This window comes from Mustela nigripes, chromosome 4 (genome assembly GCF_022355385.1).
Source record: "Mustela nigripes isolate SB6536 chromosome 4, MUSNIG.SB6536, whole genome shotgun sequence".
In the NCBI taxonomy this organism is placed as follows: domain Eukaryota; kingdom Metazoa; phylum Chordata; class Mammalia; order Carnivora; family Mustelidae; genus Mustela; species Mustela nigripes.
The window spans coordinates 32,222,666-32,250,101 of record NC_081560.1 but is presented as its reverse complement, the minus strand read 5'-3'; the positions used below and the strand labels follow the sequence as shown (position 1 = coordinate 32,250,101).

The following is a 27,436-nucleotide window of genomic DNA, read 5'->3' as shown; positions in this document are numbered from 1 at the left end:
GTACATATCTAACAGGTTACAAAAGCCTTTAACTATTAAATAAAAGATTAAGAAATTGCACTTCATCAAAATTAAGTACTTCTTTCACAAAATGATACCAGTAAGAGAGTGAAAAGTCAGCCCACTCAGGGGAAGAGAATAATTGTGATATATTATATCTGCTGAAGGACTTCTACCAGAATAAATGGAGAATTCCTAAAAATCAGTGAGAGATAGGAAACACACAATCTACTGGGAATATGATCAGGTAAGCTGAAAAAGTATTTCATGAATGGACACATTGAATTGTCTTAAAAATGTGCTCAAAATCATCAATTATCAGAAAATGAAACTTAAAACCAAAGTTAAATACTACTGCTTACTCACCAAAATGACTCAAGTTTAAAAAGAGGAAAAAACCAAACCCTGGTAATGCTCAGTATTGTGTTGGATGTGGAGCGACAAGTGCTGCCACATGCTGTAAATTAGGAATGGGGACTAATGGGACGCCTGGGTGGCTCAGTTGGTTAAGGAGCTGCCTTCGGCTCAGGTCATGATCCCAGCATCCTGGGATCGAGTCCCAAATTGGGCTCCTTGCTCGGCAGGGAGCCTGCTTCTCCCTCTGCCTCTGCCTGCCATTCTGTCTACTTGTGCTTACTCTCTCTCTCCCTCTCTCTCTCTCTGACAAATAAATAAAATCTTAAAAAAAAAAAAAAAAAAAAGAATGGGGACTAACACTTCAGAAAATGATTCCAGTTTTTCCTAAAACTAAGCATAGGCAAAACCTATGAACCTGATTTTCTACTCCTCCTAGATATTTCAAAAAGAAATGCAAAAACTGCAAACAATCCAAATGTTCATTAGGAATAGAATGGATATATTTGTTAATATATATATACAACGGGACACTATGTAGCAATGAAAATGGACAGACTACTTTCACATACAATGGTATGGATGAATCCCACAAACATAATTTGCATGAAGGGAGGCTTTTGTTTCTGGGCCACTCTATTTCTTGATCTGGTGTTCGTTACTTGTATTTACTTTGTAAAAAGTCACTAAGTTGTCATATATGGATTGAGTGCTTTTCTATGTGTATATTAAATTAAAAAAAAAAAGAAATGGGTCTAAAAATGTCAGTTCCCTAAAATGCAGGGCTAACTGTGTGATTAAAGAGTCCATATTTTCATAGTAAGACAACAGAAAAGATATTGAAACTTAAGCTGCACCCAAAAAATTAAAGTTTGTATCTAACTGAGAGATCATTTTTTAATCCTCCTTCCCCAGGAGTTTTATAGTTCATCCCTTTTAGAGAATGAGAGCTGGGCAATAAATGAGCCAATCACAAATGCAAATTTGCATTATTCTGAGGTTTTCTAATATATGTGAAGTGTTCAGTGTAGATCTAGCCCACACAAAGTGTTCAGTGAAGGCACTTATTGTTAACTTTGTTTGGCACTGCTTCACACTGTAAACTTATCTTGAGTTTCCTAATCACAGAAACGTCAAAGTCTCCACAAGTGGAAGTACTAGGAACAGGAAGCTCATGCAAAATTTCAGATTATCCATAGGAGTTCCTGTTTTATTTTGTCCTGGCAGAATTTTCAATGTCCAGACTATTGAGATCTTTATGGTTTGGAACTCACTGAGCTTCATTCTCAGCATTGGTCCTCAGGAAGAACTAAAGATAAAGCCCTGCAGACCATCCTTATCAACCATCATTGTGGCCCATAGTGACCAGCGATCAGACTGTTTTGGATATGGTCATTCAGTCCTTTACAAACACCACTGGTGGGACTCTCAGTCAGTCCATGTTAACTTGGTCAGCAAGGAATGTGAAGATAAACATGACACAAGTACTCTCCCATTCTGACATTTTCAGATGATTGTATTCTTACTATAACACAGTTGTTTATCTGAGCTATGTTAAATAGTGAAAATATGTCCAAGTTACAAACATTATTTTTTAATAGTTCAATCTTAACTCACATGTGGGTGGTGAGATATTATGATGACAAATTAATCTGGCGTTATGAAAAATATTAGAACACTATTCATTTCTTGTTATAAAATGTGCTTTTTCACTTGGATGAAGCTTCCTTACTTTTCACTTTTCTCTCTTTTGCCAGAAGAGGGCGGGTGAGGAAGAGAGAAGAAAATAAAAGCATCTTTATCTGGATTCCAGCTAAACAGGCCTCTGAAATATTTACAAAGCGGGTTATTTTGTTCTCTCTTTAATTATTCTATTTTGAAACAATTTAAGTAGAAATTATAGTTTTTAACAGATAACTTCTGGCCTAGTGAATTTCAGATGAAATTAGTTCTTTGAATTTTTAGTTGTTTATGAATCAGTGATTATATTGAAAGTATGAATATTCTTCATATTTTTAGGTCATAGGTCCAAAGGGTCGTCTCTTAGTTTGGGTGATGCTGATTAACTAGACTCCTTTTGCATTGGTTTTCTAATTCAGTTATGAATATGTTTGTGTGCTTATTTTGCTATGTAACTTAATACAGCCATTTGGTCATTACTTCAGTATGCAGAGTTGTTAAGGATTTTTACAGTTTTATTGTTTATAGTTTAAAGTTTACAGTTTACAGTTTTATTGATCAAATAATGAGTCTATATAATTGAAGGAGACCCAAGTGCAGTACTGTACCCCACAGGAAAGTTTAAATATAGTTTTATTAGGTATATTAAGATGTTTTCTCTTGCAACTTTAAATTTGTTTAATCAATAATAAAACATGCTTTTCAAAACACTAGGTGGTATGATAAACTATGTAATTCAGCAGCTGAAGACAACTTGCATGTAACCTTTGTTGAATTAGAAGTCAAGCATTGGCTTGGATTTTTGACTTCTCCACTTGCTTGAATAATTCCTTTGTTCTTATTGTATAGGAGCAGAGAGAAACTCAATAGTTTCTCTCATGGGGAGGATACGTCTTCATACTGTTTATTCCATGTACAGGAATTCCTTCTTACCTCTCCTTATTATGAACCTCATCTGTAAGTATCTTTTTTTGACCTGTCAAAATTATATGCAGTGCTCAGAACACTGCTGGTACACAGTGAGTGCTTTATAAGCATTAGCTATTATTACACAGGCACCTACTTATCTTAACTTTAATCTAGTTATTGAATTAGCCTGTGGGATCATGTGAAAAATTGAAAAAAGTTGTAAAAAATGGATCCTTCTGTAAAGGGAAAAACCTGAAAAATAATCTCATTCTCAGAAGTCCTAATTCTATTCTTCATTTATTCAGTGGGGGAAAAACCTTGACTTGAGTGACTCTGAACACCTAACTCTATTGAGCAAGTGGAAGCAATAATGTTTGTCATTTAGTTATCTTAGCCTGACTGCTTCCTGGTATTGTGAATTGGTTTTGAATTTCCTGACTATGTGTGATGAATATGTTATGGGATAAGATCTGGTTGTTCTAAAAGAACTAAGCTGGATGAGGAAGAAAAGCTACACTTTTGAGGAGGAGTCCCCCCCCTGGTCTTAATACGGAGTATTTCAAAACAATGAATTAAAAAGGGTTGCTTTTGGTTATCCCTCCAAGGTAAGCTTAAAGCTTGGGAAGCAGGTGGCAGGAGAATACAAGGCAGGAGGCTTCAGGACTGAGGAAAAAGGAGTCTTCCAGTTGGCAGAGTGAAGAGCCCTTAAGCTTAGGGCTGCTATGGCCTCCTTCTCACTGGTTCCCCTGTCATCTCTTCCTGCTCGATCAGGCCACTGTGTATATGTATTCCTGTTTAATCTTCCTGAAGTACAGTGCATTGACTGATGTTACTTCCTTGCTCACAACCCATACTGCCGCCTTTTTGCCAATGATAATAGGAGGGGGACCTTGTCATTTGTGATTCTGAACTGCCTGGTTCCAATCTGATTTCTTGTGTTCATGTTCTTCTCTACTTTTCATACATCAACCCAACAGTGTTGTTCTAAATATGTCTCTCTACTGGTGTCTTTCTCACCCATTTCTTGCTGTCAGTGGCTCCTTATCTTTCAGGATCCATCTTCAATGACATGTCCTCTTGAAGACACTCTAATTCTTACTTGGGAATGACCTTTGGTGCCTTTGAGTCTATTTACATTTGTAGAATGACTCTTATCTTATCCTATCATCTATATGAGGTATTTTCATTTTTATTTCTTTTTTTTTCTGCTGACAATAAGCTCTTTGAAAGCAGAGGCTGTGTTTTGTCCCCACAGTTCGCACAATTTCCTGCAGAGCCAGTCAGATACTCAGAAAAGTCAGGGGCATTTGTGGAGGCTTTTTTTTTTGAGGTCCTCAATATATTAAAAACTGAAGGGTGACAAAAAACTGGCAGGGTGACAAAATTGTGGTCTATTTTAAATGTTGTATTAGACAAGTGGATGCAATTAAAACACATTCAAACAACAATCCCTAAAGGAATTGTGGTATTAGTAAGATTTCTAAAAAACTGAACTCATGGTATACTTAAGTTGATGTCGTCTGGTAACAGGACACAAGTTCAACATTGACTGGTGACTGTCTTCTTTCTGTCTTGTCAGCATATGTGTGGAACTGTGTATCACTTGAGGCTTGGGCCTAAGGATCCTCTTTCTGTGTGAGAGGCCCTTACACATGGTGGACACCTGATATATATTTACTGAAGTGAGTTAAACCTAATTATATGACCAAAAGGTGCTCTATATAAATATAATGCATTAATTCCTATTTTTTAATTTGGTCAGAATATTATTCAAAAATAAGATTGAAAGTTAATATTAACTGCTAATTTAATGTCTATAATTTAACTTCTACTTGTTTTACACTTGTCAGATCAAAGCACTAGACACCAGGGAGGAGAAAATGTACTCATTCTTACTGACTGACTGACTGCGTGTTTCCCTGTACTATGAGACACATAATGAGAATTGTGTTCTCTGTGACTCTTCTGACTGACTAACGAGGACTTGATGAGAATCAGCATAATTTGTTTCTGGAAACTAGGCTAGGGATGAAAAATAATGAAATTCCAAAAATACTTGGAATTCATTGCCGCAGGGATCAAAGTTGATATCAATACTAAATAATTCTCTGCTATTAGTAGAGCTTAAATTTGCCTGGTTTAGAGGTATTCCCACTGAGGTACATAAATATATGAATTGGTATCTCTGTGATCCTCCTCTTAATATAATGCATAGAAATTAGGCATTCCTAAAAGCATGGACTCAGTATTACCGTTGTTTACTTTTTGAAATGTATCTACTTACTTGGGTATTCATTTCTGATCTCATTTTCTTAGACTGGTTAGTAGAATGATGTGTTTTAGGCCCTTCTTTGCTATATTAATATAAACCCAATCTTTTCTATAAAATTATTTTATAATAAAAAGGAGAAGAAGAACTAAAGAAGACCCAGTTGCTTGTGATAATTCAACAGTAAGAAAGAAAATTTGGTTATTTAAACATCAGGTATCAACCTTTTCTCCTATACCCATACACCTGAGGGATTTGACATATTCCTATATTATTATTGGTTCAAGGAACAGGGTAGAGATGGATCAGGAACCAAGGAGTAGTGAAGTCAGAATTAATTAATTTATACAATATAAGTGATTCTGAAGTGTCCTCCATAAGAATTATTCCTAAGTGATAATAAAATGCATGAAAACTTGGAAGATAAGATAATTTGTGAAGTTTACTCATTATCTGAAATACATTAATTTGTTGACTCATTTAAATTTTATTATACATTACAAACATTTAAGAAATCTGTAATATCACTAAAGGTTTTTCAGTGACTAGAAGGAAAATGCTATGTGAATAACACATACCCTTATGTCTTTCATATTCTCATTTTTTTTAACCTATAAATTTTTAAATTTATCAAGAGTCAAATACATTTTGTTAAGGGTGCTTGGGTGGCTCAGTTCACTAAGTAGCTGTGTTTGGCTCAGGTCATGATTCCAGGGTTCTGGGATCATATCCTGCATTGGGCTCCCTGCTCAGTGGGGAGGCTGTTTCTCCCTCTTCCTGCCACTTCCTTGCTTGTTTGCTCTCTCTCTCTCTCCCGTCTATCAAAGAAATAAAATCTTTTTTTTTAAAGGCATTTTGTTAACCTACAACTTGTTTTTAAGTGTAGCACATGAAAATGTTTAAAATAAAATGCAGTTTAACGTAAGAAAACTATTAATATGCAAATGTTATCAATGTAGAATTTTACAGAAAAAAATGAAGATAGTTTTATAAAACCTGAGGACAAACAACAGTTTGCATATGCAGAAATATGCCTGAGTGGTTCTTATAATGACTTAATGACACTTTCTAGTTAAGTAGACAGTACATATATATGCTAATTAGTATTTGAAATTATGTATCTGTATGTGTGCAAAACTCTTAATTATATAGCTGTGAAATATGCAAGGCAATCTCAACCATTCCAAAGATTATGAAAAGAATTTTAAATTTCTTATTTTAAAAAACTGTAAACTTAAATATTTCTGTGCAGTGTTACAAAACAAAACCCTGTCCATGTCCTTATATACAGATAACATGGAATTCCATGCTAAAGTGCAAAAAACTGCCATTATTCTCCATACATATAATTCAGGCTTTACCCTTTCTGTCATTCACGTATCCTACAATACTGGTTTGAGCTCTGGCCCAAATTTCTGTATAGGAGATGTCCCATCAACCAGGAAGTGTAAGAAGAGGGTATTTTCCTTAATTCTCTTTACTTCCCCTTTGTTCTGTAGCATGGACTTCTTGGGACTTCAGGAAATAACCACACAGAATTGTTTTTTGCTAAATGCCAAAAATCTGTGTGATGTTGGGCCAGTTGAATTTTCTAGTTTAAATTATTTCACTGGTATTACACAGTAAAAACTTAAAGAATTCTTTTCTCAGTTAAGATCTCTTGTTAAAAATATAATGGAAATTAATACAACTTCCTATTCTCTCAATGATTTTGCTTCACTGAATGACATTTAAAAAAAATATATATTTTATTTATTTATTTGACAGACAGAGATCCCAAGGAGGCAGAGAGGCAGGCAGAGAGAGGAGGAAGCAGGCTTCCCGCTGAGCAGAGAGCCGGATGTGGGGCTCGATCCCAGGACCCTGGGACCATGACCTGAGCCGAAGGCAGAGGCTTTAACCCACTGAGCCCCCCATGCGCCCCGCTGAATGACATTTTTAACCCCACAACAATGTAGTGAAGGAGAATGGTCTTGGGATTGGCTAGATCTAAGCTAGGACAACCTGTACTCGATGATAAGTATGTTAAAGATTCTTTTGAAACTTCCTTTCTTCAAGAGTAAAATGGTATAATAATAATTATCTTATAATAATATCAGTATTATTATACTGAGTTAAATGAGAAAAACACATAAAAGGTATAGCACTTTAAAGACTCCATACTAATTAATTTCTTGCATTTAGTTAATCCTGGGTATACAAGTGGGTTTGATTCAGATTGGAAAACAAGCCAGGTACAGTCAAGGGAGGAGCAAAGATGCTCGTGCCTCAATGTTTTCTAATAGTGGTTCCACTTAGTGGTTCCACAAAAAAAATAAAACTGTGTTTTTAAAACAGGTGTTAGTTACTACACATTTTTCAAAGGAGATGTCAAACCTATGGCAGAACAACTATTTCCAGAATACTTTTTTTGAGGTAAATGTGACAGCTTTTTGTCAATTCATGTAATCGTTTAAAGATGAAAATCAGGGACACCTGGATGGCTCAGTTAGTTAAGCATCTGCATTCGGCTCAGGTCATGACCTTAGGGTTCTAGGAGTGAGTCCCACATCAGGCTCCTTACTCAGCAGGAAGCCTGCTTCCCCCTCTGACTCTGCTCTCCCTGCTTGTGCTTTCTCTCTCTGACAAATAAATAAGTAAACTCTTAAAAAAAAAATAAAAATAAAGCTAAAAATCAGTAACTGTAACTGTAGTATAGGAATGAGAGAACAGAGTGAGTGGAAAGGTGGAAAGGGAATTACACAGATTGAATCAATTATTTAAGTAAAATAGTCAAAAGATATTTGGAGAAATTAAAGACTAGACCCTTGAAGGTACATGTTTTAATTCTTTTTTTTTTTTTTAAAGAATCCAAATTTTTTTTATGCAATACCTCAGAGTAAAAAGGTATTATCACCCTGTGGCCAAATTCACTTTTAAGTCATACACTTTTATAGTGAGTAATATATTATATTACTTAATATATATATATATTATATATATAATACATATATTACATAATATAGTGACTAATATTACCTTGAAACTTTGGCATGTTTGATGAATTCCATCTTCTTAATAGTAGCTATAGATTGTTGAATAATTGCAAACTAGTTTGATGGTCCCAAGTTGACAAGGGAACATGAGGATTTTATTTTTCTTGTATTTTATTTTTCTTTTATTTTTCATGATCTTGTGGGATCATGAAATTTAATAGGGTTTTGTTTAGTTTTGATATATTTTAAAGAAGTGTTCATTGATTCTTGTTTTTTACATGAATTGTTTCCCACTGGGGATGGGAAATTTTTTTAGGGTCAAAGAGGAACTAAATTTGAAGCCAGTTTTCCAGACCTATGAGGTTTTATGTTCTAAGACCCAGATCCTATTGTCACCCCTTCAAAAGAAATAATTAATTGAGAATTATAAATGTGAAGAGTATTAATTTTGAAAATGCTAAATATGAGATAAGAGGATCTGACTGGGCTTGAGATATTATTATGAAATTTTATTTTCTTAAAGATTCATTTATTTATTTTAGAGAGAGAAAGAGCAAGTGAGTGCAAGTGCAGGGAGGGGCAGAGGGAGAGAACCTTCAAGCAGACTCTCCATTGAGCACGAAGCCTGAAGTGGGGCTCAATCTCAGGACCTGTGAGATTATGATTGAGCCAAAACCAAAACTTGGGCACTTAACTGATTGAGCCACCCAGGCGTCCCTATTAAATATTACTAATGTTCAAATTGTTAATAATTTGTTGTTACATGGAAAATGTGCCACATAAAAAACATTTTCCTTAGCTTTTTAATATAAATTTTAATTTTTATATCAAAACAGTTTTAGGGGCGCCTGGGTGGCTCAGTCATTAAGCGGCTGCCTTTGGCTCAGATCATGATCCCAGGGTCCTGGGATTGAACCCCACATCGGGCTCCCTGCTCAGTGGGAAGCCTGCTTTTCCCTCTCCCACTCTCCCTGCTTGTATTCACTCTTTCTCTGTCAAATAAATAAATAAACTCTTTAAAAAAAAACAGTTTTAGATTTATGGAAAAATTATGAGGGTACTACAGAGAAGTCCTGTATACCCCATACTCAGCTTTTAATATTATTAACATCCCATGTAAGTATGGTACATTTGTCAAAATTAATGAACAAATATAGATATTATTATTATTAACTGAAGTCCATACTTTATTCAGATTTTCCCAGTTTTTACCTAATGATCTTTTTCTGCTCTGAGTTCCCATCCAGGATGACACACTAGATTTACTTCTGTTGTCTCTTTAGGCTCCTCTTGGCTGTTACAGCTTCTTAGATTTTTCTTATTTTTGATAACTTTCAGAGTTTGGGATTTGTTTTGTTTTGTTTTGTTTTGTTTCCTATGATTAAACCAGGGTTATGGATTTTTTGGGAGGAGGACCACAAAGGTAAAGTACCATTTTCATTCCAAAATATCAAGGGTATGTACTATCAACATGACCTATCACTGTTGATGTTGATCTTGATCATCTGAGATAGTGTTTGTCAGTTTCCTTCCTAGTAAAGTTACTCTCTCTCCCCTCAAATACTTCTTTGGAAAGAATTCATCATGTACCGTCCACACTTAAAAGGAGTAAAGAGTTGAGCTCCACTTCCTTGTGAGTATTGTATCTTCATAAATTATCTGGAATTCTTCTGTATAGGAAATTTGTCCATTCTCCCCTGTTAATTTATCCAATTATTTATTTATGTCAGCATGGACTTGTGGACATTTATTTTATCCTTGGGTTATAATCCAATTGGTTTATGATTATTTCATTGGCAGATTGTTCTAGCTTTTACCATTGGCGGGGGAGGGGGGGGCTTTTACACCTGACTCTTGTGTCCCTTTAAAATACACATCATTGTGATTTTTGTTGTTACTGTTTGTTTGCTGGTTTTATTAAAGCACTTCCTAGCACTACAGGTTGTTCCACACTCATCTTGTGCATTTCTTGCCTTGGTCCTAAAAGGAATTCTGGTTTCTCTTATTAAGGAATAGTATTACAAATCAAGATCTGGGTGTTAGGGTGTGTTGGTTGCTACTGAGCTGACAGAGCATGTATACTCACTTTGTGCATACACACATCTATAAATATTTCTGTATGTAAACATCTGTATCTTTATTAAGCTAAATGGGAGTTTGTACTGCTGTCTCTAATTCTAATTCATTACCACACAGATCATTCTAACCCTGCTTATCTGTAACTTCCCACTCAAACAGTGGGAAACCTGAATTTCATCATCCACTATCTGTTTAATTTTTCATTTCCATTATACGTGCATGTTGTTTTCAGAATTGTTCATTGGTATCCCGTGGGATACAATTTCATCAGCCAGAGGTGTGCTTCATGTTGGCCCTTCTACTGTTAGCATTTTCAAAGTTACTTAGTACTTAGCCTTTTCCTCCCACTCCTTCCAGTGACATTGTTTCATATATTCATAATACATTTAGATTTCTCTTGTCACATTCTGCATTCCATCCTGGAATTCCTCCCTCCCCCCATCTCCTAAATGATTTTTTAAAAATTCATATACTGAATAGTTTCACTGTCCTAAAAATATTCCTTGTGCTTTACCTATTGTTAACCTTAAAAAATCAACCGTCAGTTATTTTACCAGTAAAAAGGGTTCATCCAGGAATAATAGGGAATTGCAACTCTGGACATGTAGGCTATGGAAAAACAATAAGCAAGTCTGGAACCCTCTTTTACAGAGGAAAGGTTGGGGGTTGGGGAGGTACAGGGGTTGGTTGGGAGGGGCTATTGTAAACAAAAAGCCCATTGGAGTAAACTGGGAGTTCTAAGTTAAGTGGCTTTTCATTGGCTGTGTTTTGATAGTTTCTCATTGGCTGGTCTGTTGCTGGACAAGGAGAAAATATTTCTTCTTCCTGATGGGGTATAGACTTCTTTCTGTGAGGAATGCAGGTTAGGTGTCTTCCTGTTTATATCTGCAGTTAAGGAGGAGTATTAGGGCACGAGAGTTCCCCTGATCACCAGTTCCATTTTAAGTGAAGTTTCATTTTATTAATTTTCACACTATTTAACCCTTCCCTTCCTCATCCCAAAACTCCTGGCAACCATTGATTTGTTACCATCTCTATATAGCTGTGCTTTTTCCAAGATAGGTGTAATTGAAATCATACAGTATGTAGGCTTTTCATTAGCAATATGCATTTATGTTCATTCATGTCTTTTCATAGCTTAATAATTCATTCCTTTTTGGAGTGCCTGGGTGACTCAGTCTGTTGAGCATCAGACTCTTAATTCTGGCTCAGGTCATGAACTCACTGAGATTGGACATTGTGCGGCTTTGTACTCAACGGGGAGTCTGCTGGAGACTCTCTCTATCTCCTTCCCTCTGCTCCTCTCCCTGCTTCTGCGTGCTCTCTCTCTCTCTAAAATAAATAAATAAGTCTTTTTAAAAAAAATTTGTTTGTTCCTTTTCATCACTGAGTAGTATTCCATTTTGTAGATGTACCACAGTTTATCTATTCACTGATAGAAGTATACCTTGTTTACTTACAGGTTTTGGCAATTGAGTATATAACTATAAACATTTGCATGGAGATTTTTGTGTAGACTGAAGTTCTCTAATCAGTTGAGTAAATATCTCAAAGTGTGATTACTAGATTATATAGTAAGACTATATTTAACTTCGTAAGACACTGCCAAACTGCATTCCAAAGTAGCTATACCATTTTGCATTCCCACCAGCAATCCTCCCCAGTGACTGGAATTGTCAGTTTTTTGGATTTTAGCCATTCGAAAGGGTGAGCAGTGGTGTCTTATGGTTGTTTTCATTTACAATTCCCTGATGACAAATGAAGATGAGCATCTTCTCATAGGCTTATTGGCTATCTGTATATCTTCTTTGGTGTAATATCTGTTCAGATGTTTGGCTTATTTTTTGAATTGGGTTATTTCCTTATTGTTGAGTTTTATTTTCCCTTTTTTTTTTAACAACTAAATAAACAAAAACTAAAACTGGTTGAGGAGATGTGCATTTAAAAAGTCATAAAGAATTATCCCATACATGTTTCCTTCTTTCTTGTAATACAAAATCATGGAAGGACAAGTTTAGCTTTCAGTAAATCACTAATGTGAGGGTGTGATGTTTGAAACACACACACACAGACACACAGACACACACAGTATTATTGAGCATTTATTCTGTGTCAGGCAATGCATTAAATTTTTTTCCTTTAATTCTCATAACATTCTCATTTAATTCTCATAACAACCCTATGTAATGGAAACTCTTGTTTCCCCCATATTACAAACGAAGAAATCTCAGCTTCCAGTGGAAGAGCTCTGATTCCCTGTGCCATGCTATCTGATAGAAAATAAATTTTTTTTAAAGATTTTATTTATTTATTTGACAGACAGAGATCATAAGTAGGCAGAGGCAGGCAGAGAGAGAGGAGGAAGCAGGCTCCCTGCTGAGCAGAGAGCCCAATGCGGGACTCGATCCCAGGACCCTGAGATCACGACCTGAGCCGAAAGCAGTGGCTTAACCCACTGAGCCACCCAGGTGCCCCTGATAGAAAATAATTTTTTTTTTTAAAGACTTCATTTATTTATTTGACAGACAGAGATCACAAGTAGGCAGAGAGGCAGGCAGAGAGAGAGAAGGGGGAAGCAGGCTCCCTGCTGAGCAGAGAGCCTGATGCGGGACTCGATCCCAGGACCCTGAGATCACGACCCTAGCCGAAGGCAGAGGCTTTAACCCACTGAGCCACCCAGGCGCCCCGAAAATAAATTTTAAAATGAGATAATCACACAGTCAAATGAAAGTATATTTTAAAATTAAGTCTGAGTGAACATAGAAACAGATTCCAGAAAATAGTCCATTTTTCCTGAATTACTCAGATTATTACAAGCCTCAGATTGGTTCAGGTTTGTGTGAGCATCCATCCACTCAGGAGATTGAATAGAGGTCTACATTTTCTCTCAGATCTTTAAATCTAATTTACTTTGCAATTTTTTTTTAATCCTCACTTTATTGAAAGCAAACAAGATATAACGTTAATTATCAAATAGGCTGGTCTTCCCTACCTGATCATTTCCAAGACTCATTTGCTTTATTATTTAATAGGTATTAACAAAAAGAATTCCTAAAGACAAGTAGAATCATAACCAAAGTGGGTCTTCAAAGCGACAACAGCACATTTGCAGCTGGGGGCTGGCTTGGAGCCTGGCAAGAAGCCTGCAGCGTGGGACTGTGTGTTCCACCCAGCCTGGCTGTCCTCCAGGGAGCTGTCAGTTGCCGGGTTCCCACAGTGCCAAGCACTGGCAGGTGCAGAAACGTTCAAGGTTTCCGTTCCCTAGTAGTGTTGAAGGCATGCAGGTTGTCTGACAGTTAACAAGACAAGTACCCTGTGGGCCCTGAGGGGCATGAGGAATGGAGTTCCTGCTTTACTTTGGGGGATTGATGTTGGCATTCCCAGGTGTGTGATAACCCACTACTGCTCCTCACAGGCTTCTGAGAGGAGTGAGGAGTTTGCACAGTCTTCTGGAGAAACAGAGGACTGGGACATTCCCATTTTGGAGGTTTGGAGGTTTTTTTTTTTTTTTTTTTTTTTTTTTTTTTAAGATTTTATTTATTTATTTGACAGAAAGAGATCACGAGTAGGCAGAGGCAGGCAGAGAGAGAGGGGGAAGCAGGCTCCCCGCTGAGCAGAGAGCCTGATGTGGGGCTTGATCCTAGGACCCTGAGATCATGACCTGAGCGGAAGGCAGGGGCTTAACCACTGAGCCACCCAGGCACCTCCCATTTTGGAAGTTTTTAGTGTTTGCTTGTTTTAAGGAAGAAATTGCCAAGATAGAATTTTAAAAATTGTGTTTTATTTTATATGTTTGTGTTTTAAAAATTAATGATCCTAACATGCAAAAAATAAAATGTGGTATACTGTGCTCTTACACAGATATGTAAAGAGATACATAAAACTCCTAGGATTTATCAGAATATTATCTTCTAGTGAACTACCGGTGGTGGAAGCAGATTATGGGTCAAATGTTTAAAGTTACTTGAAGCAAGGATTTTTCTTCTACTCCTCACAGGGTATCTTTGTGACTAGATGTAATGATCTCTGAGATGATTTTGTTTTCAGTCCCCAAACCAGGAATGGGAAAAGAATGCAGGCCTGCCGTTGGGGGTAAAAGAAAGGGAGGTGAAAGAGATTTAGGGAGTTACTGTAGATTTTGCAGGGCCAACAAGAATCCAGAGTAAATGAAAGAAACACTGATGCTGGTCATTTCCTCTGGGCTCAGGCAACTAATGCTTTGCTTTGTCAGTTTGAGTAGCAATTTAAGATCCAAGAAGCCCTTTGAAAGTTGTAATAGAATTCTGTCTTGTTCATTTTCCCCCTTTCCTGGCCAAAAGCTGGCACACTATAGGCTTTCCAAAAACATTTGTGGAATGGAGTCAGAAAGCCACTTTATTTCTCAGGATGCATTCCTTTCGCTTGTTCTGCAGAAATACTTGAAATGTTTAGAAATTTATGGAATGAAATTATTATTACATCTGTCCCTCCAAGCTTTTATTCAATGCTCATGCCAACATATATATGCAACTTGTATGTCTCTTTTCACCTACTTTTTGGGATACAAGTAAGGTCACATGGCTTTTTAACTTTTAAATGTTGAAGTTAGCAAGAAGCCTGGAAACTTTTTCATAAGTTGGACTTCCGAAGTTTCTTCAGTAGTTTTGAAAGCCTACCCAGCATCCCATGCTGGGTACGTAAAGGCAAACTTCCAGTTTCCTCTGCTAAGTGGCCCATCTCCCACCAAGCAGTAGGCATTGGTATTAAACTTCTCTCATGGTGTATCATGTCTTCTTTGGGCACCCTTGGCATGCATATTTGAACAATTCAGTCAGGATCATCTCCACTCATGAAATAATTCCTAACTATGTTGAATCTGAAAAGAAAAGAAAAGTTTTTCTTCAGTCCTTACCACCCTGTGGATCCCTACCTACTTTACATTCCTATAACGAACAGTTGTCTTAGTGGATTCCGAAGAAAAGAAGAAAAAAAGGAAAAAACGAAACAGAAACTCCTTTGTGATAAATACCTGTTTTCAGCTAAACAGAGAAGCAAATGGGCAAACTGTAAAAGGCAGCTCCTCTTAAAACAATCCTATATGGTCCAGTTATACACCCAGCGTGGTGATTAAGTGCCCAGCTTTACAGCTTCATTCAGATTCTGGCTCTATTTCTTGAACTGATGCTTGGCATTTAAGCTTCTATATCTCAGTTTCTTCTTCTGTGAAAGGGAATGAGAGTGATAATTAAATTTGCCAACTTTTTCTGAGGTATGCAATACAATTTACGCAACAAACTGGTATATAAAACCTGTATTGTTTTCTAGCAAAAACAAGATCATGCTAAGCTTAAATTGCTATCATAAAAAATTACCATTTTAATTTTTTTGTAAAACCTTGTGACAGTCATATTTGTTTAGAGGAAAGCTATGACACGTATTCATCAATTTGATTTTCTTTAGTTAGCATGATATGCTTTGATCCAAAAATTATTTAGATAGTTTTCATACCTATCTTTACATATAATTTTTTGCACATGTAAATAAGAGTTCCAGAGTCTTTTGCCATAGTTCCATCAGTGCTGCCTCTTAACAGCCTTTGAAATGAAGACATTCCAGTCACTTTGGGAGACGTGGACATGTGGGCAGTAGGGGCTAATGAGCTGTAGTCAGAGAACCAGGAATTGGTTGTCCTTCTGATCATACGGATTCATCACCATAGTTTCACCCATTGTATTGAACTTGAAGATCAATAAATGACCAGCATAGTGTCCTAAAACAATAAGATCTCACAGACTCTGTCAATGTAGGGTAAGTTAAAGCAAAGCAGAACCTAGGGGTTTTCAAGTTATCGTTTCCCAGCTGAACAAGAACTCCCTTGAATAATTGACTTCCTGTTGTATCCTTGATGTTCATCGGTATAAGAAGTGATCATGAAACAAATGATTCTTAAAAAAAATTATAGCTAAAAATGCCATCTGTGATATCAGTCAGTGACAATTCTACAAGCTTTCAGGGGCAACTCTTTCAAACTGGGTGGAAGGGAGGATGGCTTTTATTTCCAGGTGAACTTGAGCAATAACTTCTACCAAATATTAGACAACAAGAATAATACAACATGTTGGGGTTTGAGGGTCAAGACATTCATAATTACTTTTAGTTCCTAGGTGCATTAACAGTCTCCCACTGAGTTTCTCTTATTCTTTATTTCACATATTTCTTTATTTACATGTTGTTATTATAAATTATCTACTTGGGGGAAAATAGTTATAACTAACTACCTGCTGTACTCCAATGCCTTTCCAAATGTGACTCTTTTATGTAGCATATAAGTTATTATAGAATTCACCTGAAGGAATAAACTATCACTTTTCTTCCTAGAGTCTATATATATAAGACCACAGTTTCAATGCTGTAGATTGCACCTGGCTTTCAGCCTGATACCACTAGTGAAAATTTAATCTGGTGTTATAAATTCTCTTGTTTCTAAAAAAACTTCAGCAGGAAAGTGAAAAGAAAACCAGCATAAATATGAAACATTTCATCAACAGCAGTTTTAGAAAACCCCAGAATTATTAGCTTTTAGACTCATGACAAAGCTGTATCACTGAAAATATTGTTCATAATTATTCCAGTTTATTAATAGCACTAATAAGTTCTCATTTTGTACAGATTGGGTCTCTTTAAGATTTCCTTTATGAGGAAGTGCCTTAAATTTACAGAAGACCCATCAGGGTGCCAAATTCTATCTGGATACAGTAGTTAACAATATAAGACTGGTGATGAGCTGAAAATTTAAGGAACTGAAAAACAAAGGTTTCAAATGTCATTTCAATGCAAAGGAGTGAGGACTTGCACCATACAAAAATCTAGTTCTGCCTCTAAATGTAAATTACCATATAGTTGGGAAAGTACCTAAATTTCCCCCTTTTCATCTTTCCTAAATACAAGCAAATAACTTCAGAGGGAATGAGAGAATTCAATGTTCCTGAGAATTCTGATAGCCTTAGGGAGTTCAGTTTTCTGTAGCATTTTCTTTTGCAATGCTATACTGATTTCTGATTTATCACCAGTGATATATAACAACAATTTCTAAAATTCATTGAGTGCTTATTCAGTTTGAAACACTTTATGTCTGTTACATGCATCATATTTAAGTAATTTCATCCAGTGATTCTCAACCAAGAGAATTTTGCCCTTGCCACCTTCCAGGGGATTTGGCAATCTCTGGAGACAGTTTTGGTTTTTACAACTTGGGTGGTGGTGGGAGGCTAGTTTCACTGGCATTCAGTGGGTAGAAGTTAGAGCTGCTGCTAAACATTCTATACTGCACAGGACAGTCCACCACATCAGTGAATTACCTAGCCCCAAATGTCAATAGTGCCAAGGTAGAAAGAACCTGACTTAATCCATTCAACAACTTGGTGAGGTGGGTATTTTTATTATTTTAATTATAATATTATAATTTAATTTAATTATAATATTAATATATTTGACATGTAACATTGTGTAAATGTAAGGGGTACGAAATATTAATGACACACTCATATTGTAAGATGAGTGCCTCTGTCGTGATAATTAGCGCCTCTGTCACCTTACCTAATTATTCTTTCTAGTAGTTGGAATAGTTACATTCTAGTCTCTTAGCGAGGTTGATGGTTATAGCACAATATTGTTGTCTGGATTCACTGTGCTGTGCATGAGGTAGGTATGATTAACCTCGTTTTCAGGGAAGAGAACTGACACGGGAAATGTGACCATACAGCCAAGTAAGTAGTGGTGCCAGGATTGAAAATTTAGCTATTTTCTCAAAGCCCAAGCTCTTTCAATTATGCTGTGCTACCATCTTCAGAGAATTTTGATGATCCCTGGTAGAGTCTGGGCTTTGAAGAGTAGAGATTCTGCCATATTCTGTGTACATGCCTTAGCAGTGCTTAGTGCTAAGGCAAGCTCTTGCCTGCCAGAAGATTGATGGTAATCATCCATCTCTTGAGCATCTTCAGGTTTCCCCTTGAGGATAATATTTCAACTCTTAGGTCAGTAAGTCCAAGAGAAAATTGTTATTTGATTGCATAGACTGTATTACTAAACAAAAGATGAGTAAAAGGAAAACAGAAGACACACTTCCTGTCTCCAAGGAGGTTGTGGGACAAAAAGGGTAAGTGTGTATATATAAATAAAAGTATGTGTTATGTGTATCTATAAACATATCGAATTGTCAGATCAAACTTGGTGAAAGCAGTAAAAGTAAATGATCATCTGGCCTCCTCATGTGCCAGGAACCTCTATCTGGGTCTGAAATGTCTTTGTAGGTCTATATAATGTGTCTTTACATAATGCTTGGTCATCGCTGCAGCACACTGAGGAGCCTTGGCTGCCCTTGTCCTTTCCTCTTAGATGAGTTTATAAGCAGAACCAGCCTATATGAACGTGAATTTAACAAGGCCTTGCCATTCTCCTTTTTTATGAGCTTCCTGATGGGGGCGACTTTTCCCTTCCTCGTTTTACTTGGCCTGTTTTCAGTGCACTCATGGCCACTACTTACTTATCACAATTAAAGCCCATTCTCAGGAAAGAATCTGAGGAACACTCTCAAATGAAATGGAACCTAATGGGTAAGTAAAGTATAGTGAAGTTTTGCTCTGGTGATATCTAATGATGGGACTTGAGGCATCATCTGGCAGAGTAACTTCTGACAGGATGGTTATCTCATAAGCTTTCATATATCCAGATCATTTGTAGGATACATATGACACATTGCTGAACACATAGTAGGTACTAAATAAATGTTGGCTTCCTTTTTTTCATTTTTAATTAATTAATTTACAAATATTTATTTATTAGAGAGGGAGAGAGCACAAGTGGGGGTGGAAGTGGGGGTGGCGCTGGGGGAGAGAGAGGGGCAGAAGGAGAGGGAAAAGCAGATTCCTGGCTGAGTCAGGAGTACAACAAGAGCGCTTGATCACTAGTTCCAGGGATCATAACCTGAGTCTGAGCAGAAGACAGATGCTTAACCAACTGAGCCACCTAGGCATCCCTTATTAACTCATTTTTTAAAAGTAATTTCCATACCCAGCCTGAGGCTCAAACTCACAACCCTGAGATTAAGAGTGACATGCTCCTTCTTCTGAGCCAGCCAGGTACCCTTCTTCTTGTTTCCTTTTAACATACTTTTAAAATGATGCCACATAATTTATATACCACAGTTCATAGCAGTGTTAGTCAGGAGAGCTAAAACCCAAGTGTCCACCAGTGGATGAATTGATAAACAAAATGTGATATATACATACAATGGAATATTGTTTAGCCTGAACAAGGAAAGAAATTCCACAATATGCTATAACATGAATAAATCTTGAGGATATTATGCTAAGTGAAATAAGCCAGTCACAGAAAGACAAATACTATCTGATTCTACTTCTATGAGGGTACTTAGAGAAGGCAAAATAATAAAGATAAGAAAGTATAATGTAGTTGCCAGGGGTTAGGGGGAGGGGAGAATGGTGAGTTACTGTGTAATGGGTATAGTGTTTCAGTTTTTCAAGATAAAAAGGGTTGTAGGGATGGATGGTAGTGATGGTTGCACAAAAATGTGAGGGTATTACCACTGAACTGTACATTTAAAAAATGGTTTTAGATGGTAAATTGATGTTATGTATATGCATTTTACCACAATTATTTAAGGCCCATACTGGGTACAGAGATTACTTAAAAAATGTTAAAAAGATTAGGTGGCCATTTGTATATTATTGTATATTTGTATATTGATGTTATGTATATGCATTGTGGTAAAATGCATATACATAACATCAATATACAAATATACAATAATATACAAATGGCCACCTAATCTTTTTAATATTTTTTAAGTAATCTCTGTACCCAGTATGGGCCTTGAACTTAGAACCCCGAAGATCAAGAGTTGCATGCCACCATGTAACCAACTGGCCAACCAGGCAGATAATCTTCTAAATTGAATATCAGTTCTGCTTACAACAGTAGGAAATTCTGTCAGGGAAGTATGTATAGTGGGTAAAAGCTTGACTCTGGCAACAGAATGTTTAGGTTCAAGTCTGTTTTTTCTGTTATTTACTGTGGAACTTGCTTGGGGAAATTGCTAGCCTTTTTTGTACCTTAGATTTATTCACCTTTAATGTGGGATAATGAAGAAGATACCTATCCCATGGGAGTGTTATAAAGATTTAAAAAGGCAAAGCATGTCATGTATTTGACACAGCAGTTGGCATATAAACAGTAAGGGCTCAACAAATACGAGCTATTATAATAAAATTTTACGAGTTGATAATTAGGCAGCTTGGAGGGAAGAGCATCATGGTTTCTTACTACCTCTTTCCATTCTCATCCTGGCCATTGATTTCTTTCCTATCCCTGACATCTCAAAGCCACATTTAGGATTTTAGTTATGACCTTCATCCATGTTTGAGCACTTTCCTGGAGCATAAGTCTGCATTCCCTCAGTAGGTATGTACCTAGATGCAAATTTAGAGTATCATGTATCAGTTCATTTGTTCATATCTGCTAACAGTGTTAATGTTTGAATAATAGTGATATCCTACTTATGCCCAGAACAAATTTGGGGTGTAATCTTTTACGATAAAAATCTGGGGTCTTCCTGTATGCATGCATGTACATGCTTAAAATAGAATATCATAATTAAATGTCTTTTATTAAAAATATAAAGCTTCAATAGCTACTTGGTTTGTAGACTTTTGCTTTCTTATCTCAGTCCTGAATAGGTCTAGCAGTTATGATTTCATGAAACCAATATGAGGAGAAAAACTGGGTTCATTTCTAAGTTATAGAATATTATCAATATAGGAGGGATGATTTGATTAGAACCAATGTTATACACTGATAGGAGTCCTGGTTTGGAATTAGACCAAGTTTGAATCTACCATTACAGACATTTACCTAAGTGCTCTTGTCTGTTTCCTTAACCAAAAATTGGGGAAAATAACACCTGTTTACATGGTGGTTAAAAGGTTTACAGGGGATGATGCCTGGCAAATAGTAAGAACTCAAGAAGTAGTCACTATTTTATTTATTCTTTCCAGAGGAAGGTGATGGATCAACATACTTGGGGTCTTTTCAAACCATACCACTTGGTCAGCTTCTGTGTTCTTTGGATATAATTGTTAATCCCTTTATTATCACTTGCTCTTTGGTAACAAAGAGGAACTGATTACTAATTCATTTCAAAATGTGTGTACTATATTTGATGGGTCACACTAGCAGTTATAAAGCAAACAATAGAGTGGAGGTGGGGAAGTGGATGGAGTGAGTTCAATCACATACCTGGGAAAAGTCAATAATAAAGACTGAGTGAAAGAACCTTGATTTGTATGTGAGACTGGAGAGAGGAAAACATGGGTATAGGATTTGAAGCAAGGATCATGAATTAGAAATGCTGAAGTTCCTTCTTGGTATCTCACTCCATGCATTTTGGTTTATATCTTTGCTCTATTTTCTCTACTGTTAAAGTTTAGCGTAATGGAATTTAAATGTTTATACAACCTAGATTAAGATGGAAAAAAGATATCGTTGAAATTGAAAGTGAAGCTATAAAAACTTGCTGAATATGTTTATTAATTTAAATGTGTATTCTTGTTACTGTGAAATGCACGTTTTATTTGTACTGTACTTGGGTTACCACAATCAACAATATGGTAATTTACAAATAAACACCCTTTCCTTACTTGTAGTTTCCTTAGTTGTAGGCAGTTATCAGACTAAATTTGTTACTTTCATTTGAATTTTTCAATTTAAATTCAATGTACCTTTGTCTTTACACAACAGGATTCAGGGTCGGGGTTAACACACTACCTTCCCTTCAAAGACTGGATTCCTTCCGGTGTATTAGTCAAGGTGTTTTGCTGACCGAGACTAGGAAATCTATAGGAGGGCGGGTTAGTTTACACACTGTCGATTTGTCATCTTAGTCTTTAACACACACAAAAACCTTCCTTCAGAACTAAAGCCGGGCTGAAAATTTAAGACAATGAACAAATCCTGAGAGCGTACAGGACAAAGCGATTACCATCTTATAGGATTTCCCCCCATGAGTGCGTCTCCCAAGGGTTTGAGCAGCACTCAGCTCACCTAAGCCTGAAACTAACAAGGCTTGGTTCTTCCCTCGGACTCTCAAAGGAAGCGCTAAGGTGAACACAGCATTCGTTGCCTCCGAACTTTTCTGGTCTCTGAGGCTGCATTTTGTTACAGCAGAGACATATTTTCGTTCTCCCTGCAGAATGGACCTTGCAAAAACGGAACGCGAGCCTGGCTAGGTTCTCGGAAGAAGTGAGAGGAAAAAGGCTCAGAAGTTGGCTGCCGTGTGCCCCGCGTTCTCCCGAACCTGGCGCGGAGGAGGGTCCAGGAGACTGCCGCTGAGCTGGTTTTGCTCCCGCTGAGCGTCCGAGACAGGACTCAGAGAGCGGCAGCGACTGTCCCCCACCTGCAGGCTGGGTGGGGGCTTGACGGTAGGGACTCGGGCTTGGAAGGAACGCGAGTGAGGGAGGAAGGCTGGGAGTCAGAATGGGAAAAGGGAAACGCGGAGCAGCCAGGAGCGAAGGAGAGAAGGAGCGGTCAGGGTGCGCAGAGGGTGGAGAAAGCCGCTAGGGCAAATTGGGGGCTGGACCAGGCAGCGCCCAGCTTTTAACCTGGGCAGTGGGGGCGGGGGAAGGAGCTAAAGGGAAGGGGAGGTGTGTGAAGTGGGGTGGGGGTGTTGGAAGCAAATGACATCACAGCAGGTCAGAGAAAAAGGGGCGAGCAGCCTGTGCCAGAGGAGTAAGGCGTTTGGCATTAGGAGCTCGAGTCCAGCCTGCCCGGGCAGGGACCCTGACGCCCGCAGAGACCATGCAGAGGTCGCCTCTGGAGAAGGCCAGCGTCCTCTCCAAACTTTTTTTCAGGTGAGGGGGTGTCCTGCCGAGTTTTGGAAGGACACGTGCCCACGAAAGAAGAGGGCGTGTGTGTATGGGCTGGGTTTTGGGGAAAGAGGAATAGCTTTTTTGTTTGTTATAAAGATGCGCTATCATTCATTGTTATGGGAGAGAATGTGGGTTTTGTGAACAAAATAGGAAACGTGAAAGAAAGAATAAAGGGAAGCCAATTGTTTGAATAGATAACTTTAGCTTAACTTTGAAGTCTGAACTACTTGGAACTGAAAGTTGCGCTTTGGAGACCCAAATGTGCTACTGTGCAAGGGTTTTCTTTAACTTTTCTAATTAGTGAATGAGAACCTTGTTGATAACAAGTACTTCAATTTGGTCTCTTACTGTCGCCACTCAGTGCCTTGGAAACTTAGATGTCTTTGGCATCCTATTCCAAGTGCCAATGTTTGCATATAGTAGGTGCTCAGAAAACACTTTTTTGGAGGGAGATGTGTGAAGTGGGTAAGAGGACCTTAAAGTTCTTATTGTTATGATACTGAGTAAATCTAAGAAGTATTTGCCACCATTCCATTTTTTTTTTTTTTTTAGGGATGAAAGCAAATCCTTTGAAATATCTTTTTAAAGAAAAACAAATTCTGCAAGTTAAACCTTTTTTTTTTTTTTTTTTTTTTTTTTTTTTTTTTTTTTTTTAAGAGAGGGGAAGGAGCAGAGAGAAAGAGAAAATCCCAAGCAGGGCAACACTGGGCTCCATCCCAGACCCTGAGATCATGACCTGAGCTGGAATCAAGAGTCCAGTGCTCAACCAAATGAGCCACCCAGACACCCCTGCAAGTTACACATTTAAGCGTGGGGTGCAGGGGAGGGGAGTGGGTGGGAGTTCAGAATGATCATGGAAATGTGAAGATATAGGACAGGATACTGAAGTTATGCAGAATTGACATGTAATAAATTTTACTCTTATCCTCCTTTGCATGTGATGAGTCATAAAAGCTTGGAACTTTATCTAATGATGTTTTTAAAAATGCAGTCTAAATTCAGAGTCTTAGGCAAAGTGTAATTAGATGTAGCATTTTAAATTTGAGGTGTTCTTTGAATACTGTATCTACTTTGTTCCTGTTACATTATGTGAATGAATGAATAGGTATAGATCTGTCATGGAATATTACTTGATTCATGATTAACCAGTGAATCAGCATACTTTGTATCAGAAAAGCCAAATATGGGACGCCTGGGTGGCTCAGTTGGTTGGACGACTGCCTTCGGCTCAGGTCATGATCCCGGAGTCCCGGGATCAAGTCCCGCATCGGGCTCCCACCTCCATGGGGAGTCTGCTTCTTCCTCTGACCTTCTCCTCGCTCATGCTCTCTCTCTCACTGTCTCTCTCTCAAATGAATAAATAAAATCTTTAAAAAAAAAAAAGCCAAATATAAATATGCCCATATGTGTGTGGGGGGAAGAGACTCTCTTATCTATGTTTTATTCTCTGCATGTGCAGTAAGTGTGGAACTCAGGTGTGAAGGAATGACTCCTGACCATTGATCATCCCTGTGGATAAGAGAGTAGGACTTTACTCTTTAGAATTACCTTTAGTATTTATGTTTTCAGCACCTTTTGTTACCCCATCTATAAAAATTGGATTATCTGTCCATTTATTTTCCTACTATTTACAAAATCAGAATGCTGATTGTCATAAATTGTAGACTTTTAGCAGAGCACTTTGAGGAACATAAATGCCAATCAGTCTAAAATGCAGCTTTCAGAAAAATGAATATCCTAGACCTACTTCTAAGTGTTGAGGAACTTTTAATTAATACATTGTTGATTTAAATTAGATCACTGTTAATCTATCAAAATATTTTTTAGCAGATCACCTCATATATTTTAGGATAATTTTTAAAAATGCCTTGAGGTTGACTTATTAAAAAATGTATTATAATCACCACTGAATTTGTTAAGAGCATACTCATTCTTGTTCTCCAAACTATTTCATAATAAATTGGTCTAAGAAGAGGTGTATTTTGGGGTACCTGGGTGGCTCAGTGGGTTAAAGCCTCTGCCTTCAGCTCAGGTCATGATCCCAGGATTCTGGGATCGAGCCCCGCATTGGGCTCTCTGCTCAGCAGGGAGCCTGCTTCCTCCTCTCTCTCTCTCTGCCTGCCTCTCTGCCTACTTGTGATCTCTGCCTGTCAAATGAATAAATAAAATCTTTAAAAAATAAAAAAATTTAAAAAAAGAGGTGTATTTTTTAAAAGTTAAGTTTCTACTATTTATGGGGACTGACAATCACCTAAAATAGCAGTGATTATAAATTTTCTTCTTGGTTTTAATTCTAAAAGGGTAAAAAATTTATTTTCTGCATAGGGTCAGAAATTTACCTTCTGCATTGACCACTATTGCTTTGGGGTCAGGAATTTTGCCTTTGCATTCAGACTGTTTTGATTCTGGTTGTTTAGATTGAGCTGTGTGACCTGAGGCAAGTCCCTTAACATCTCTGTATTTGTGTTACTTGATCTTTAAAACTTGAGACTAATAGGACATAAGGCCTAGGGGTTTATCTGTTGAGAAAAATGCATGTAAAGTGGTTAGCCCAGTAAATGTTAGCTAGTTTTATTATCATATTTTTACATTCATTATAATACCAAGCACTTTGTTTATATCAGATCCTCAATTCATCTTTGTTGAATATAATTGTGACTATCAGTCTGTAAGAATGGGCCTGGATGAGAACTTAATTTAGGTAATATCTCAACTAGAATGGCACATTAACTACTTTAGAATTTAACTTTCTGAATATGATCCATTCAGTTTCAGAGTCATCAAAGGGTAAAGCTATTATGGTCTGGGTTATAGATTATATTAAATCCTTCATTGTTCAGGTTTTATTATTGGAAAAGCTAGTAAAGTTTGGGATAGTTTTAAGTAGTACTTTCTTAATTTTGCATCAAGTACAAAATTTGAAAGACATCTGAAGTCTTGAATACTTTGAATGTAGTCATGGCATCCATACCAGGAGTCTAGATCAATGCTTGAAGAATTGTCAGAGCCCCACAGAATCCAAGTGCCACAGAGTCTTGTAAAAATGGATGGGGTGGGCGCCTGGGTGGCTCAGTTGGTTAGGCGACTGCCTTCAGCTCAGGTCATGATCCCGGAGTCCTGGGATTGAGTCCTACATCGGGCTCCCTGCTTCACGGGGAGTCTGCTTCTCCCTCTGACCTTCTCTCTCATGCTTTCTCTCATTGTCTCTCTTTCAAATAAATAAATAAAATCTTTAAAAACAAAAACAAAAACTGGACGGGGTTCCTGATAAACTCCACAGAGAAATGTCAATAAGATCAAAGAGTAAATACAGTAATATTAGGATCTAAGGCCAAGAATTACATAAGTCTCAGTTTAATAATAGAATCATTTAAGATATTTTAATAAGTACCAAATAATTTAAGATACTTTTAAAAAAGTTTTTATTTATTTATTTGTCAGAGAGAGAGAGAGCGCACAAACAGGGGGAACTGGAAGGGCAGGTGGTGGGAGAAGCAGGCTCCCCACTGAGTAAGGAGCCCAACCCTGGACTTGATCCGAGGACTCTGGGATCATGACCTGAGCCGGAGGTAGCTGCTTAAATGACTGAGGCACCCAGATGTCCCTAAGATACTTTCATAACTACTAAATACAAAGTAATGAGAGGTTTTTAAACAAACTAGAATTTATGTATTAGAATGGGTATGGTGAATCAAAATAGCTATCAATGAAAACTAAACTCATTCTAAACATTCTGCTTTTGATCAAAGTAGTTCAGATTCTTTTTATGAAATTACCTTTAAAAATAGTATATAAGTTTCTTCTCATGGGTATATAATGGGCCCATTACTGTTTAGCATTATTTTTAGTTGTAGCTTGCGTTAGATTATTAATCCTATTACCCAGACTGGAACTTGCTCTTAAATGACTTATGGCTGTATCTTGAAATCAAATCTATGCTGATAGTATAAAGATTCTTCATCAGAATTTGCTTTGTTAAAGCCAAGTGCTACTTAAGTTTAGGAATTTTCATTGAAAAAAATGTATTGCAAACTTTATAGACATTTCCTAATGAAGAAAAACATAAGTGCTTTTTTTTTTTTTTTTTTAAATATAAGTGCTTTGAGCAACAGAAGCATACTTGCAATCAGTTTATAATGGAAGAACCATGAAGATCACAGTTCTGAAGGTGACCATACTTGTTTGATTATATAAATTATGGCATATTGTAAAAAATAAAGTGACTTTGTATTTACATTTCACTACTTGTT

The 27,436-nt window shown here is 37.1% G+C and overlaps 1 protein-coding gene across 1 annotated transcript in view; it reads left to right on the top strand.

Annotated features, from left to right (window-relative positions):
- Window positions 1-22,998: 22,998 nt before the first annotated feature.
- The window catches only part of CFTR (CF transmembrane conductance regulator), a 168,373-nt gene continuing 163,935 nt past the window's right edge, over window positions 22,999-27,436 (top strand). The window contains exon 1 of the mRNA XM_059396522.1: window positions 22,999-23,168. Within this exon, the coding sequence (XP_059252505.1) occupies window positions 23,116-23,168 (53 nt within the window). The 5' untranslated portion in view covers window positions 22,999-23,115. The remainder of the gene's footprint in view (window positions 23,169-27,436) is intronic.